The sequence below is a fragment of the Theropithecus gelada genome, chromosome 17 (assembly GCF_003255815.1).
Source record: "Theropithecus gelada isolate Dixy chromosome 17, Tgel_1.0, whole genome shotgun sequence".
Taxonomy (NCBI): Eukaryota; Metazoa; Chordata; class Mammalia; order Primates; family Cercopithecidae; genus Theropithecus; species Theropithecus gelada.
This window is the reverse complement of record NC_037685.1, coordinates 73,669,589-73,683,814: the sequence shown is the minus strand read 5'-3', so window position 1 is coordinate 73,683,814 and position 14,226 is coordinate 73,669,589. Positions and strand designations below refer to the sequence as shown.

General features: G+C 41.6%; 1 protein-coding gene across 2 annotated transcripts in view; it reads right to left on the bottom strand.

Moving 5' to 3' along the window:
* TNFSF11 (TNF superfamily member 11) overlaps positions 1 to 14,226 on the bottom strand; it is a 46,458-nt gene that overhangs the window by 20,829 nt on the left and 11,403 nt on the right. The window contains exons 1-2 of one of the 2 annotated variants that reach the window (XM_025364575.1): positions 13,527 to 13,890; positions 6,150 to 6,317 (exon numbers count right to left, since the gene is read on the bottom strand). In XM_025364575.1, the coding sequence (XP_025220360.1) occupies positions 6,150 to 6,317; positions 13,527 to 13,745 (387 nt within the window). In that variant the 5' untranslated portion in view covers positions 13,746 to 13,890. Of the gene's footprint in view, positions 1 to 6,149; positions 6,318 to 13,526; positions 13,891 to 14,226 lie in introns of those variants that run through there. The other variant, XM_025364576.1, reaches the window with a different exon arrangement.

Sequence of the window (14,226 nt, the reverse complement as noted above, 5' to 3'; positions counted from 1 at the left end):
TACCTTTTGGAAATACAGTCTTGACCATTAAAATTTTTAGTAGACTTATGTATTCTCAGAGTTAACTCTTGCTCATATAATGAGTCCACCTTCCTACCTAAATGGGGTTTAGTGAACATCAGAGACTGCTCATTGTCCCCTCATCTCCTTCCACTCCTTTTTGCCTATTAGTTATAGGCAACTCCCTTCCTCAAGCTTTGTGGACAAATGGCTGTTCAGTTAGAGACTACCTTGTCCAGCCTCCCTTGCAGCAAGATGTGGTTTATGAGTAACTTCCAGCCGATACGACGCTACTAGAAGTGATGTCTCTACTCCCAGGTACTGTCTTCAGTTTTCTTTTACCCTTCCCCTATCTAGAAATAACAGCAAATGGAGAAGCCAACTTGGAAACAGAGATGGAAGGTTCATGTTGAGGACAGAGGCGCATCCCTACTGGTCCTGGATGACTCATGTCTGGATTGTTATATGAGAGAGAAAAAGCTTCTTAGTTAGTTCACAGAATGGATGGGTCTCTTTGTTACCCAGTTCAGACTATAGCAAATAACAGCGAGTATTTCACTGAGGATCAAAGTGCTACAAATCTTTGAGTACGTTAATCTTAATATTGGAGGATACTGTGAATTCTGAATTCTACATTATGAATTCTGAAGATGAGGCCAAATATGTACCTGATCCCCAGGGAATAAAAAAATAATTTCAGGTAAAAATGAATTGTTCAATAATTATGGCTCCCTGGTCTTACTTTCTGTTCTCCAGTTAAGTCTTTAGAGACTCAAAGACTTATACTCCAGGAAATGGTTGGTCGAGGATATGACAACAAGATAACTTATCGGCAGTCATTACAATACCATTGGCTTTTCATATTCTGGAGGGAAGTTAGAGAGTTTTATAAAATTCAACTCATATATGGAGCCAGAATCATGTTTTTAGTTCACATTATAAGCCTCCCTCTACATAGCAGGCTATGCAGGGCAAAGAAGCCTGATGAAAATGTGACTGATGTGAGAGGGCCAGCTGGAGGTAACTTCTAGCAAAAATAAACCTGTGTTATTGTTCTACTGAAGCACTATTGCCTCAGGCTATCATATTCTCAATTATCAATTGTAGGACTGGTAAGACAGCATCGTATAAACGAGAACCAGGCTTATAACCTTCTGAATGGCTTTATGAGTTGGTTGATGTAAAATATTAGTTTACAGAGTTCAATAAGTTATTGATCATTTGTTCATGCTTTTCTCCATTCATTCCTGAGAATAAATTAAGAGTGATGTATTCAGATGTGTATGAAATGGCTGTGGCCCTTGTCCTGATGGAGCTTGCAGCTTCACTCCATGATCTTTAAAAATGGCTGACTGTGCAGCTCCAACAGGGAAAGAAGTTTTCATGCTCTCAAACGTACATATTTATTTATTTAAATATTAAATAAAATCATGCCCATATATTTGTACATTACAAAATATTTACTAAAGCACAGCTTTTAAAAGCTAATATTAAAAAATACATATACAGAAAGTCCCTATGCTTCTTTCCCACATCCCAGGGGACAATCTTGAATGCACTGAACATCCCATTTTGGAGAAGAAAGTGATTTGTGCTATTTGTTTATCGACCTTTCTCCTGCACATTATTCTTTCAAATACCTCTGCAAGTAAGTTTCAGGAAGGTATCTGCAAACAGGTACCCAATGTGAAATTAACAAGCCAGCACACTAAAGTCAAGTGCAGTCACAGCTGGCTTTCCACCCAGTCTGGCCAGGGGTCTATGGGCTGAGTGTCCTCTCTGCCATGCTGGGAGTCCTCGTTTGGATCTGAGCTCATTCCTTCCTCACCCCCTGGCTGGCAGAAGCAGGGAGGCTGCCAAAACTGGAAACAAGAATCACTTTATAAATCAGACACCATATTTGCACTAGTGTTTTCTTTATTGTCATAGACTGTTATGATAGACTTTATAAATTGTGGTTGGTAGGGTTGGATCACTAAGAGGCTTTCAGAGTTCTGTGCTAAAGGGGTTGGGGGAAGCCAAGAAAACCCAGCCACAAACAAAAATGGGGAAAAAAACAGCATTACAAGTCTGACCAAAGACATTCTGGGTAAACACCACTTTCGCACACATATAATGTGATATTGTGCTTATGTCTGGTATCTGTTACCGCTGGAGGGGTTGATCTCTCAATAATGATTGCAGCCACACATGTAATTTTGTTTTAAGGGTTCACTCAATATCTGTATTAGAAATAAAACTAAGGTACAAACTGACTTAAGAATGCCTAATGCATCCATCCTATTTTTAGCATTGGCAAGAGAAATGAGAAATCTGATTATTTTGGCAAGATGTGTAGAATGTCACATTAACCGATAATCCTCATTGAAGGACAACACATTTGACAAATCATTATTTGAATAGAGTAAGGGAAGGGTAAATCCTTGGATATAGGGAAAGACATGGCAAGGTGCCGAGCACATTAAACGCACTTAATGAACATTGGTTGATTCTAATGATAAGGTATAAATAAGACTCGTCTCTTTCCTAAACATCTTGTCTTGGGGGAAGAAATGGCATCTTCTACCTTCAAACACACATTGGTATAACAGCTTTAATTTATAATTCTTTAAAAAGGATTACCTGTGTCTGATATTATTACCTATGCAAAAAGGCTAAGATCCTATAACAAAACAAAAGCAAATATGAAATTGATGAAATAAAGTTCTACTCATCCTATGAGTCATAGTAACCTATCAGTATAATTAAGACTATGTGCCCTTAATAAGTGCAGCTGATTATTCTCGCCTGACCACCAATTTTCTCCTTATGGTTTGCCAAGTAGTGAATCTCTCATTATGAGTGTTACTCATTTGGAATGAGGCATCATGTCTCCAAAAGGATCCTAAACTAGTGAAAATTCAGCCATTATTGCTCAGTAACACCTTTATACACAAATTGCTTTTCATACTGCCTGAGTCACTTAGAAATCTCAAAGGAAGTGGGACGATGTTCTGATGAGGGAGGAGGTGGTAGAAAAGTTCACTGAAGCCACACTAAGTGTTAACGGACACTATTGCCAGTGAACAACAATTGGCTACCAAGTACTCTCTCAATCTGGGATTTATTTTTACTTAGGACAAGAGAAATTACTATAACTTTTAAAAAAGGATAAACAATATGTTTTTTAAGAATTCAGAAGATGTTCACTTATTTAAAGTAATGTTGTATTATATTAAATTATACACACACATACTTTCACACACAGAGAGACACACAGTAAGCCATTTGTTCTCTCGTCCATGGATTTGTCTGCTATTCTTGGCCCAAGTTATACTGCAAAAATTATGATGACTGTGCATAGTTATGTCTTTACATTATCCAATCGTATTTTAAATGCCTCTGTAGGGGTTTCTAGTTTTATTCCTGTAAACCTTGTACATTTCTTGTTACGTTTATTTTTAGAGCATTTAAAAAATTATGAATGAAATCTTTCATTTATGTTTTCTAGTTATTTGAAATAAGGACAGCTAGTGGTTATTACTTATTAATTTTTACAAACTGATTTATTTTATTCTGCTTGTAGCAATTCAGCTTCTTTTGAATTTTCCTAAGTATATAATCATATCACATGCAAATTCTGCCCTCTTTTCTCTCTATATATTTTCTTATTTCATTCTCTTGTGTAATTACATTAGCTGGCACCTTCAGAACGACATTAAATAATGTAAGGACAGTGGGCATCTTCGTCGTGTTCCTGACTTTAAGAAACATGCTCTTATGTTTAATCACTAGGTAACCTTTAGTTTGAGACATTCGTAGTAACATCAGGAATCCATCCAGTTCTGTTTTCTAACGGATTTTAAACATCAGAAATAGTGCAAAATTTTGTCAATCACTTTTCAGGATCTATAAGATGATAATATATTTTTTTCCTTTAACCCGTTGGGATTGAACCATTCTTGCAGTCTCATAAATAATGTTAATCATCTTTTTCCTTCCTTCCTTCCTTCTTTCCTTCCTTCCTTTCTTTCTTTCTTTTCTTTTTTTTTTTTTTTCGGGGTCTTGCTACGTCACCCAGGCTGCCAGGCTGGAGTGCACTGGTGCAACCGCAGCTCACTGCAGCATCCAGGTCCCAGGCCCAAGCTGTCCTCCCACTTCAGTCTCCTGAGTAGTTGGAACCACAGGCACAGGTTGCCATGCCCAGCTAATGTTTTTTTTAATTTTTGTAGAGATGGAGATCTCACTATGTTGACCAGCATGTTCTCAAACTCGTGGACTCACGTGATCCTCCCATCTGGGCCTCCCAAAGTGCTGGGATTACAAGTGTGAGCCACCACACCTGCCCTCGTTCATAATATTATTTATTTTCAGAATTAACTTGGCTGATTTTCCATATTTATTCCTCCATAAGAAACTCAAAGGGTAACTTTCAAGAACCAGCACACCACTGAAATAAAAAGTTTATCTCGTCATTTTGAGGAGTTACAACAGGGGTCAATCTAAACAGAACATTAGGACACAATCTTTTGCCTAATCAGAATTACCTTAATATGAAATGCCATTTTGAACTAGCAGATTGCCCCTAGTGCATGTCAATAGGTTGTTTATAGACAGATTACTCAGTATTTAAGAGATAAGCTTCACAAATGGGATAAAAAGCAAACGAATGAAAACAAAATGTAAAACAGAACAATAAAAATGAATAGATTAACAGAATTGCTGTTGCTATAGCTCAAAAATTATACTGTAAGATTAAGGATCACTGAGTTTAAACATATACATCTACTCTGCATAAAGTCAAGCACCTACACAGTAATTATAAGGAATAAGTAATTTTCATAAGCAATGTGTTTTCTTATAGACACATTAAACTAAGAGGTACTTCATGCATTCTACAATGCACAACTTTTAACATTTTGATATCTCTGGAATTAAGATGCAACTAGAACCTATGATGATCATGTTTAAGTTTTTTAATCAACAGTTTCTTCTTTCTTAGTGATGCATGAAATAACAAAGTAGGCTGAAAATTGGTATCTTAGATTCAATAAAATACAGCAAATCTCAACTTTCAGGGTATTACAGACGTTTACCTTTGTTAGCTGGCTTTATAAAATAGCTATATCTTCCTACCTCTACTTCTGATGGTATTACAGACGTTCACCTTTGTTAGCTGGCTGTATACAACAGCTACATCTTCCTACCTCTACCTCTGACACATGTCCTCTTTTTAAATAATTATATTACTACGTGTGGATTTCTAAAAAAATAAACTAAATTAAAATTAAATTTAGAGGTAAGGGCTTTGAGAACTTCAAGAGTTACTCTGGAATGACCAGAGACCCAGGGAGTTGCTAGATAGAGGCTGGGATGTGTAAATGGATGCATGCATGCATGCAGGTATGTAACGCACACACAGGTTTTCCACTGGGGTCACTGTTTGTGTTCTATCTGGGTTTTGGTGGAGTCAGTGAGTAAAATAATTCTCCGGCTGCAGAATTCTCAGGTGGTTTTGTCCAGGAAAGTAAAACTGGCAGTTATTACAGTGTCTCCCAACTGGTGCTGTCGGTGTAAGAGAAGTCATTGGTCTGCTCTGTCCCTGACTCTTCTCTTGTCACTCAGCTCTCCCAGAAAATGAGAACACGGACACAGAATCTCCATTTCACATTGCTTCCTGCTCTCCCTACTTCACCGCAGATGACAGCAAAGGACCAAGAGTTACAACTGCTTCTCATCAGAGCCCTGGATCAACAGATGTGCGATAGGGGGTCCTGCCATTATGAAGCCAAACAGAAAGGAAACAGCTACCAGAAAGTTCTGTGAACTGAGCGGATGGTTTCTAGGTCAGGGAATTCAAACTAGCAAACTGACTCACAGACAGGCCACAGCCAACTTAGTCTCTCTTCCAAGCAGGAATTTAAATCCCTCCTCTTTAAAAGAAAAAAGAAAAGAAAGAAAAGAATATTTGCATGAATGTCCCTGTTGCCATAATCAATCACTACCAACTTCAAAAGAATTCCGCTAATCTCTTTAAAGCATTCCCTGTACCTCTTTTACAAATTATTAGAATAAAAAGAACAAAGTCAACAGCACTTAGCCAGTTTTAATTTTCAGTATTGGTAGAGTCAGCAAGGGCCCTTGACTTATCAGCCTCAGTGTGGACTTACCTTTTGCACAGCTCCTTGAAAGGCCTGTTTAATTCTCCTACATGAATCAGGTATTAATTTTGTATCTTGACTCTCCAGAGTTGTGTCTTGAAAATCTGCATTTTCATGGAGTCTCAAAATTCTATAAATGCAGTGAGTGCCATCTTCTGATATTCTATTAGGATCCATCTGAGGAGGAGAAACAGTAAGGAGGTTAGAGTGCTTATCACTAATCATCCTGCTATTTAATGAAGTGTGACTTCAGAACAAAAAATTCATACTTGCAAGAGTCTTTATGTCCCCAACAATCAACAGTTAATACAATGACCCTCAAGATGTGAAAACATGACTTCTAATTCATTTGAATGAGTAGCTGACTGTCATCCACAGGACAAGGCACAGTTAGTCCTGCAGTGGGCTTTTAACAATGACAGAAGTGTATGTGCGTGATTCATGGGGGAAATTGTCAAAATTGTCTGACAACATGAAAGTGTTCATAGAGGGGAGGGGCACCAAGGAAATCACATGTGATCACTGTAGGGAGAGGAAGCTTTTTGTCTTTAAATCAACTAGATGCAACATGCTAGCTGGGATTATGAGGCCCACTTTGAAATGCAAAGCATGAAGCCTACCTAAAACAGGCGAAATCAACATCATCTTGAACCACCATGTTTGCCTGGCCTTTTTTCCTTAATCAGCCAAAGAAGGGAGAGAAAAATCCATTTTTTACCTCTAAACAAAACTCGAAGTCAGACGTGTAATCTCTCTTTTTTGTTGACTCTCTCATCAGTGTTTCTCAAGCCGGGATGGTATACCTGTCAGGGGGTGTTCGGGAACGGGTACAGGTGATATCTGGTGTCATCACATTAGGGTGGGGGGGTTGCATGAGCAGATATTAGAGATGTGTGCTGGAGGGATGCTAAGATTCCTGTCATGTAAGGAATTGTTCCACCCAAAATATACTCATTGAGTAATTAGCTGATTGCCTGTTAAGAATAGGTGTCCAGCATTACAATATCTTTAATGACTACTCTTTAAAATTGTCAGCCTGCTCCTTCCAAGCCTTTGCAGCGGTTTCAATTGCCAAGTAAAGGGTGGCAATAATTAGCTATCACCTGTTTTAATAATGAGAATTTAATTTGTCCTCTTGGTTTGTTAAATATTCAAGGTACTTCATGGCACAAACTAGGCGAAAAAGAAAAGCTACGTAAGTTTACAAAGCTCAGTCAAATTAATGACAAGTCTCTCTTTCTCTCTTTTAAAAAGTAATCGGAATGATGTGTTAGTTTATTAACCAACCGTTAGAAATAAACTAAAAAGAGCCTATCCATATCTGAGATTCTCAAAATGAAATGACAGCCTTTTTTTTTTTTTTTTTTTTTTGAGATGGAGTCTCACTCTGTCACCCAGGCTGGAGTGCAGTGGCACCATCTCGGATCACTGCAAGCTCCATCTCCCGAGTTCACACCATTCTCCTGCCTCAGCCTCCCAAGTAGCTGGGACTACAGGCACCCGCCACCACGCCCAGTTAATTTTTTTGTATTTTTAGTAGAGACGGGGTTTCACCCTGTTAGCCAGGATGGTCTCAATCTCATGACCTCGTGATCCTCCTGCCTTGGCCTCCAAGGCAGATTACAGGTGTGAGCCACCGCGCCTGGCCAAAATGATAGCCTTTTAACAAATGAACACTCACTAATACAAATTTTATTCTTCCAGTCTTGCACATATAAGGACTATCTATAATCATCACGGAAGAGACACCACCGTGAAGCAAAACTGTGTACAATCTGTATTTATTTTTCCTATATTCTTTAGAATAATTAATACAAGTCATAATATGTGAATTTTTATACAAGGAAAGTTTTCAATCACACACTTGGCAAAAAAAGGCTTACTTATGCCAGTGTGTATCCCACAAGACCAGAAAAGCCTAGGCAACTGATATGAAGGGTCACTGGGTTTAGACCTCAGGAAAGGAGAATCATGCAAAGGCCTGAATTGACACACCACCAGAAAACTGCTGAGCCAAAGGAATAATGTGGCCTTAGTGGGGAAATGCGTGGGGACCCTAAACTTGGTTAATCTGGAGTCCTGCCAACAAGCTAAGAGCTGTCTAACAGAAGCAGCAGTCCCCTTTATTCTTTTTCTTTCTCTTTTTCTTTTCTTTTTTTTGGAGACAGGGTCTTGCTCTGTCACCCCCACCCAGGCTGGAGTGCAGTGGCATAATCATAGCTCACTTCAGCCTTGAAATCCGTGGGCTCAAGCAATCCTCCTTCCTCAGGCTTCCAAGTAGCTGCGACTACAGGTGCAGGCCACCATGCTTGGCTAATTGGCTAATTTCTTTCTTTCTTTTTTTTTTTCTTGGTAGAGATGGGGTCTTGCTATGTTGCCCAGGCTTGTCTTGAACTCCTAGGCTTAAGCAATCCTCCCTCCTTGGCCTCCCAAAGTGCTGGGATTACAGGCATAAGCCACTGCACCTGGCCCCTATATTCTTGATACTCAGGGTAGTCCATTCAGTAGCATCGTGGGCTCACTGAGGGCTTGCTAGAAATGTAGAATTTCAGGCTTCACCCTGGCATACTGCCTGGGAATATGCATTTTAACTAGATCCCAGGTGATTCTTACACACATTACAGTTTAAGAAGTCATGCTTTAAAATATAGATTTTCTACTATTAAAACAATTCCAAAGTTCCCTGGATACCAATTTTAAAATTGTTTCACAAGTGACATTAATTAGTACAAAGATACTCCAACAGTTAATCATGGTTACTGATTTGACGCAAATAAGTACAATGCAAAGATTTTGTCCCCTTTCTATTAAAAAAAATGCCCACATCCAGATCCCATCTCACTCCTACCCCAACCCTCACTGGCCAATTTCATCAACATCCCTAAGGGTAGGGTCCAATCATTGAACCTCTTCCCAAATACTTCAAATGTGCAATTGAGAACCACTGTTTTGGAAGGCAGCATTAGAGCTAAAATATGTATAAAACCCCATCCATTGTTTTTTCCCAAAAGAAACCAAGAATGCATGGCATAATTGCTTTTAATATACTCATTTATTTTGTTTATTCAAGGATCACACATTAGAAATTTATTTTTAACCCACAACCACATGTCTTTCTCATTCCAGTGCCCTTGCAGCGCTCCTTTCCTGAAAATGGATACTAGGAGAAGAGGGAGGAGGAGAGGTTTAGGGTGCAAGGCCAGCCACACACACAGGTAAATGAGGGTCTCTAAGCTGAAGGAACTGCAGAGCAGGGAGGGAGCCAGACGGATGCTGGACCCTCAGCAAATGCCCACAAACTGACTGAACGAATGTATCACCTACCCAACAACTTATCTATTGGCACACATTAGTCTGGTTGGAGGACTGCATGATTGAAAAAGTATACTCTTTTAACTACTAATCTGATAATCTGCATATTACAATCAGAAACAGACATATCTGCAGTGTTGCAAATTATTAGAAAAGACTTTGCAGTAAATTAGACATACAAGGCACTGGGCTAGATGCTACGAATAAGGTGGTAGGCCGGGCGCGGTGGCTCAAGCCTGTAATCCCAGCACTTTGGGAGGCCGAGACGGGCGGATCATGAGGTCAGGAGATCGAGACCATCCTGGCAAACACAGTGAAACCCTGTCTCTACTAAAAAAATACAAAAAACTAGCCGGGCGAGGTGGCGGGCACCTGTAGTCCCAGCTACTTGGGAGGCTGAGGCAGGAGAATGGCGTAAACCCGGGAGGCAGAGCTTGCAGTGAGCTGAGATCCAGCCACAGCACTCCAGCCTGGGTGACAGAGCAAGACTCCATCTCAAAAAAAAAAAAAAAAAAAAAGGTGGTGTGCAAAGCAAGCAGTCCCTGTCTTTATGGAACTTACACATCATTGAGGAACACAGAAATTCAACCAAAAGTCACAGTAAACTGAGTAGCAAATGAATTCATTGTACTTAGACATGTCTAAAAACATGAAGTGAATCTTGAATATCTTACTTAAAATGGACTGTTAAAATGCATTTGTCAGATAACGTGGTGCCTATGAAATAAACTGCCTCATTTTCTTTTAACTTCCTTGAAACTTAATCATTTGTAGGGTTAAATGAGGCAGGATGCTTGACGTTTGTGCTACTTCGTTATCTGTGTTTTCAAACAGGCAGTGCACACCTCTACATCAGATTTTCAGTAGTGACTGCTGTCCTAGCTAACAAACAACTAGGGAGGTTGGTTTGTGCATATTGGGGGATCGAGGGAAGAAGTTAAAAGAGCACAAGATCTTGAGTTTTCTGAAAAGCTTATCTTTATAGCTAAACCCTAAGCTTTGAATATGGTTATACGGATGTTAAAGACACACACACACACACACACACACACACAGCGCAACTTTTTGAAAGGGTTTTTTTTTTCTTTGTAAACCAAAGTATGAATACTATGTGGTAAATATATAGCAGAAGCCACACACTATTTTCTCTTTGGCAGGGTGGTGGGGGAAAAGCCAAGCTACACTGGATCAAGTAGATATATATTTTTTAACATCGAGGCACACGCAATCTGCAAACATTTAGGAGGCTGATTCAATTTTATCTATTCACACATTTAAGAAAACAAAACTTTTTAAATAGCCACTGTAATTTTTACACTATTCTGGGCATTCTTCTAAATGCATTTAAAAACTCAAACTGCTTTTCCTTGAGGATTTGTATACCTTCTTTTCTCCACCTTTAAACAAAAACAATAAAACTAATTCCTCATTTTTAACTGTAAACTACAAACATGTTACTAGATACTTTGTTCTCATTCAAATGCATTTAGAAACCCCAAATAGTTGATTCACAACTTTAGTGGGAATCATAAAACTACTATGATTTATTTGGTACCAAGTTCCAATCCAAAAGAGCCGACATAAGTGAAAATGTTAAATCAGCGGCAGGTCATATGGAGACTATTCTCTTAGCTAGGACTTTGAAAGAAGGTATCTAACACATATAAAACGGGAAAGAATTACAGAGTGAACCCCAATGCACCCATCAGCGCTTCAGCTATTACCAATGTATGGCAAATCTTTTTTCATCTGTAAGCAACCAGAAATTATTTTGAAACAAATTCCAGACACCATAGCAGTTTTATCTGTAACTATTTCAGAATGTATCTCAAAATGATTAGGACTCCTTTGGGTAACAATTGTAGACACAACAGCCAGTAAAATGCATCCAGATCTAGCGGTATATTCATATGAACACATTGTTCCTAATATTTTTTCTTTACTGAAGGAGATGACCTTTTTAAAATGCAGTACAAAATTGGGTTCGGAGTAATGGCTAAATTATTTTGCACAAGTCAAAGGAACCGAATCTTCATGGTATTTAAGAAAACCGTACCCAGAAGTCTGATGATATTAACTTCTCCAAAGGAATATTTTCTGGCTAGACTTACTAACTCACATGTTTACTTTGAAAAAGAGTTCTGAGTGTTTCACTATTTATCCATACAGCATCAAGACTGCTAAATGATGATGGGAGATCACTGAAAGCCCCGACTTCTCAGCCCGCAGGGACCACCGAGAATTCCTAGGGAAAAGCTGAACAACTCCAACAAGAGCCCAGCAGGTCACTCTTTCCTACATAGCCATGCCACCGATTTCCACAGCTCCTGCCAAGTCAAGCTGTTCATGGTTCCTAGAACTCCTTCATTTCCGACTGCTCTTTCAACATTGGACACTCTTCACTGTTATGGCAATGAAAATGCCATATCCCTAAGGTGTTAGAAAAGATAGACAGTGGAGAACTACTGCCTCTTTGATCCCTTTTCTGAATGTTGCTCTTTTGTTTGACTAAGAATTTTAATGGTTTTATTAGGCCCCTCGGCTCCATGCCCATAGTAAGTGGACACTGTGTGTTGAATAAATGATTCTTAACTCATTCCATGGCATGTGATGGTGCCATGCACAACGCTGGCACTCCATGCACAAGCACTAAATGGGATGATTATTAACAAAAGGCTGGATGGGAAAATGGGTAAACCATTCTTATTGCAACACACTCCAATGAAAGAAAGACGTTTAGTCACTTTCACATAGATTTGTGTTATCTGTGTTGCAAGTAAATCACTCAAAAGTTGTCTTTTTAGAAAAAAACTCTCAATGGGTAGATTATATTTAATGCAGATTTTCTTAAGTGTGGCTCATTGCATTTCTACTTTTAGTAGATAATCACACTAGTTCTAGAAAATGCGAACTAGCGGATAATGAATTCTTAACAAAAAGCCTATGATTAAAAGTAATGGAGTTCGAGACATTGGCACATGTCAAAAAACCATACAATCCAAGCAATGCCATGTTTTGATGCATCCCGTTTGGTTTAGTAATCACCTTTAAATCTGAAAACGAATGTAGTCCAAACCCAACTTTCTTTTCCCATAAAAAAAAAATGCACAGTCAGCCCCCCACTTCCTCTGAGAAAGAGTTCACAGCACCAGACAAGAATATTTGAATGAATCCAACCAACTGCACTGCAATTTCCAAGAAAACACAAGAGCATAAACCACCAGAAAGCATAATATTACAAATTTACCCCTTCCTTCCTACTATCTCCCTGCAGTTCCTAGCCGTCGTGCAAAAAACCTCTTCATCTTTTCGAAGGTTGGTTATTTGCTAGACTGTAGTAACACCGTGCCATCACACACACCTCGCTTCCTTCCTCCGCCCACCTCCCTGACAGGCACGTGGGGCTGTCCTTCTTCCTTCACCCCCACAGGACAGCGCCACAGCCGCAGAGCCCCCATGCCGAGCCCGCGCCTCTCTGGTCGCGCCGTGTCATTCTGCCCACCCACTGGGCGACCTGGGCACGAGCACCGCGACCTCCCGCTCTGCGCAGCCCTCCAGCCCTGGGGCCCCAGCACACCTGCAGAGCAGCCAGGCGCAGGCACCGAAATCCGCCGGGTGGTGGGTGGGAAGAGAAAGGTAGATGCCCAAGTGAAGGCGCTCAATTTTTTTCCTACATGAACAGAGGTTGATTCTTAACTTCAAGTGAGAAATGACAGGGAGAAAAAGCATGCAATCACTACCAGAAGAGGTGAGAGGCCAGTGCTGTTTCCCAGCCTGGGGACGGGGTGAGATTCAAACCCATCGTCTGGCCAGGGGAGCCTGCTCTCGGCGCACCGCGGAGCTGGGGTGCGTGCGCGGAGAGAGAGCAGAGTGCGCCCAGAGAGAGCAGAGTGCGCCCGACAGCCCCGCGCCAAGTTGTCCCCAAACTCGACACTCCCTCTCTCAGAGTCACTTTCCCCCTCCTGAATATGCAAGCTCTGGGGAGCCCAGCCCCGCGGCCGGACTCAGTTTTCAAGTGCAGGGGAACGAGAAGGGCGCTCCCGGCCGCGCGCCCATGGGAATGTGGCCACTCACCTGCGCTCTGAAGTAGAGGAACAGGGCGACGCTGCAGACGACCTGGCCCAGCCCCAGCCCAAGGAGGGCCACGAACATGGAGCGGGAGGCGGCGGGGGGCTGATGAGGCGCAGGCGGCGGCGGGGCGTGCAGGGGGCCCTCGTGCGGGGCTCCGGGGCCGCCGCCCATCTCCTCCGAGCCACGCAGGTACTTGGTGTAGTCTCTGCTGGCGCGGCGCATGGCGCTCGGCCCTCTGGCTCCGGCGTTCTCCTCCCTCTCCTGCTCCCTCCCCTTCTTGTCTGCGGCCAACTCCGGAGGCTGCGGCGGAGCCTCGACGTGGGGCGCCGACTTGGAGCCCGGCTTTGGCTCCTGGGGCGCGCGGGCAAGCGGGCAGGGCGCCCGGCAGCCCCAACTCTTATAAACCGCTTGGAGAGCGCTGGCCTCGGGAGCCAATCAGCCCCAGGCGAGGCTGCCTCTTCCACTCCCACCTCTGGCTCCCCTTCCTTCCTTTCGCCCTCCCTCTCTCTCAATCACTGTCACTGAAGGGCCTCCTTCGTGGGGGCCCTCCGAGGAGGAGGCTGGGGGCGACTCCAGTGGTTCCAGACTCCGCCTGCCATTCTCAGCTGTCTTTCTGGAGGTCCAAGAGATGGCCTAAGGAAGACGCAGAGGAGACCTTTGCTAAAGGATAAGGATTGCACCTCAGACATTTCTCCTGCAGTTC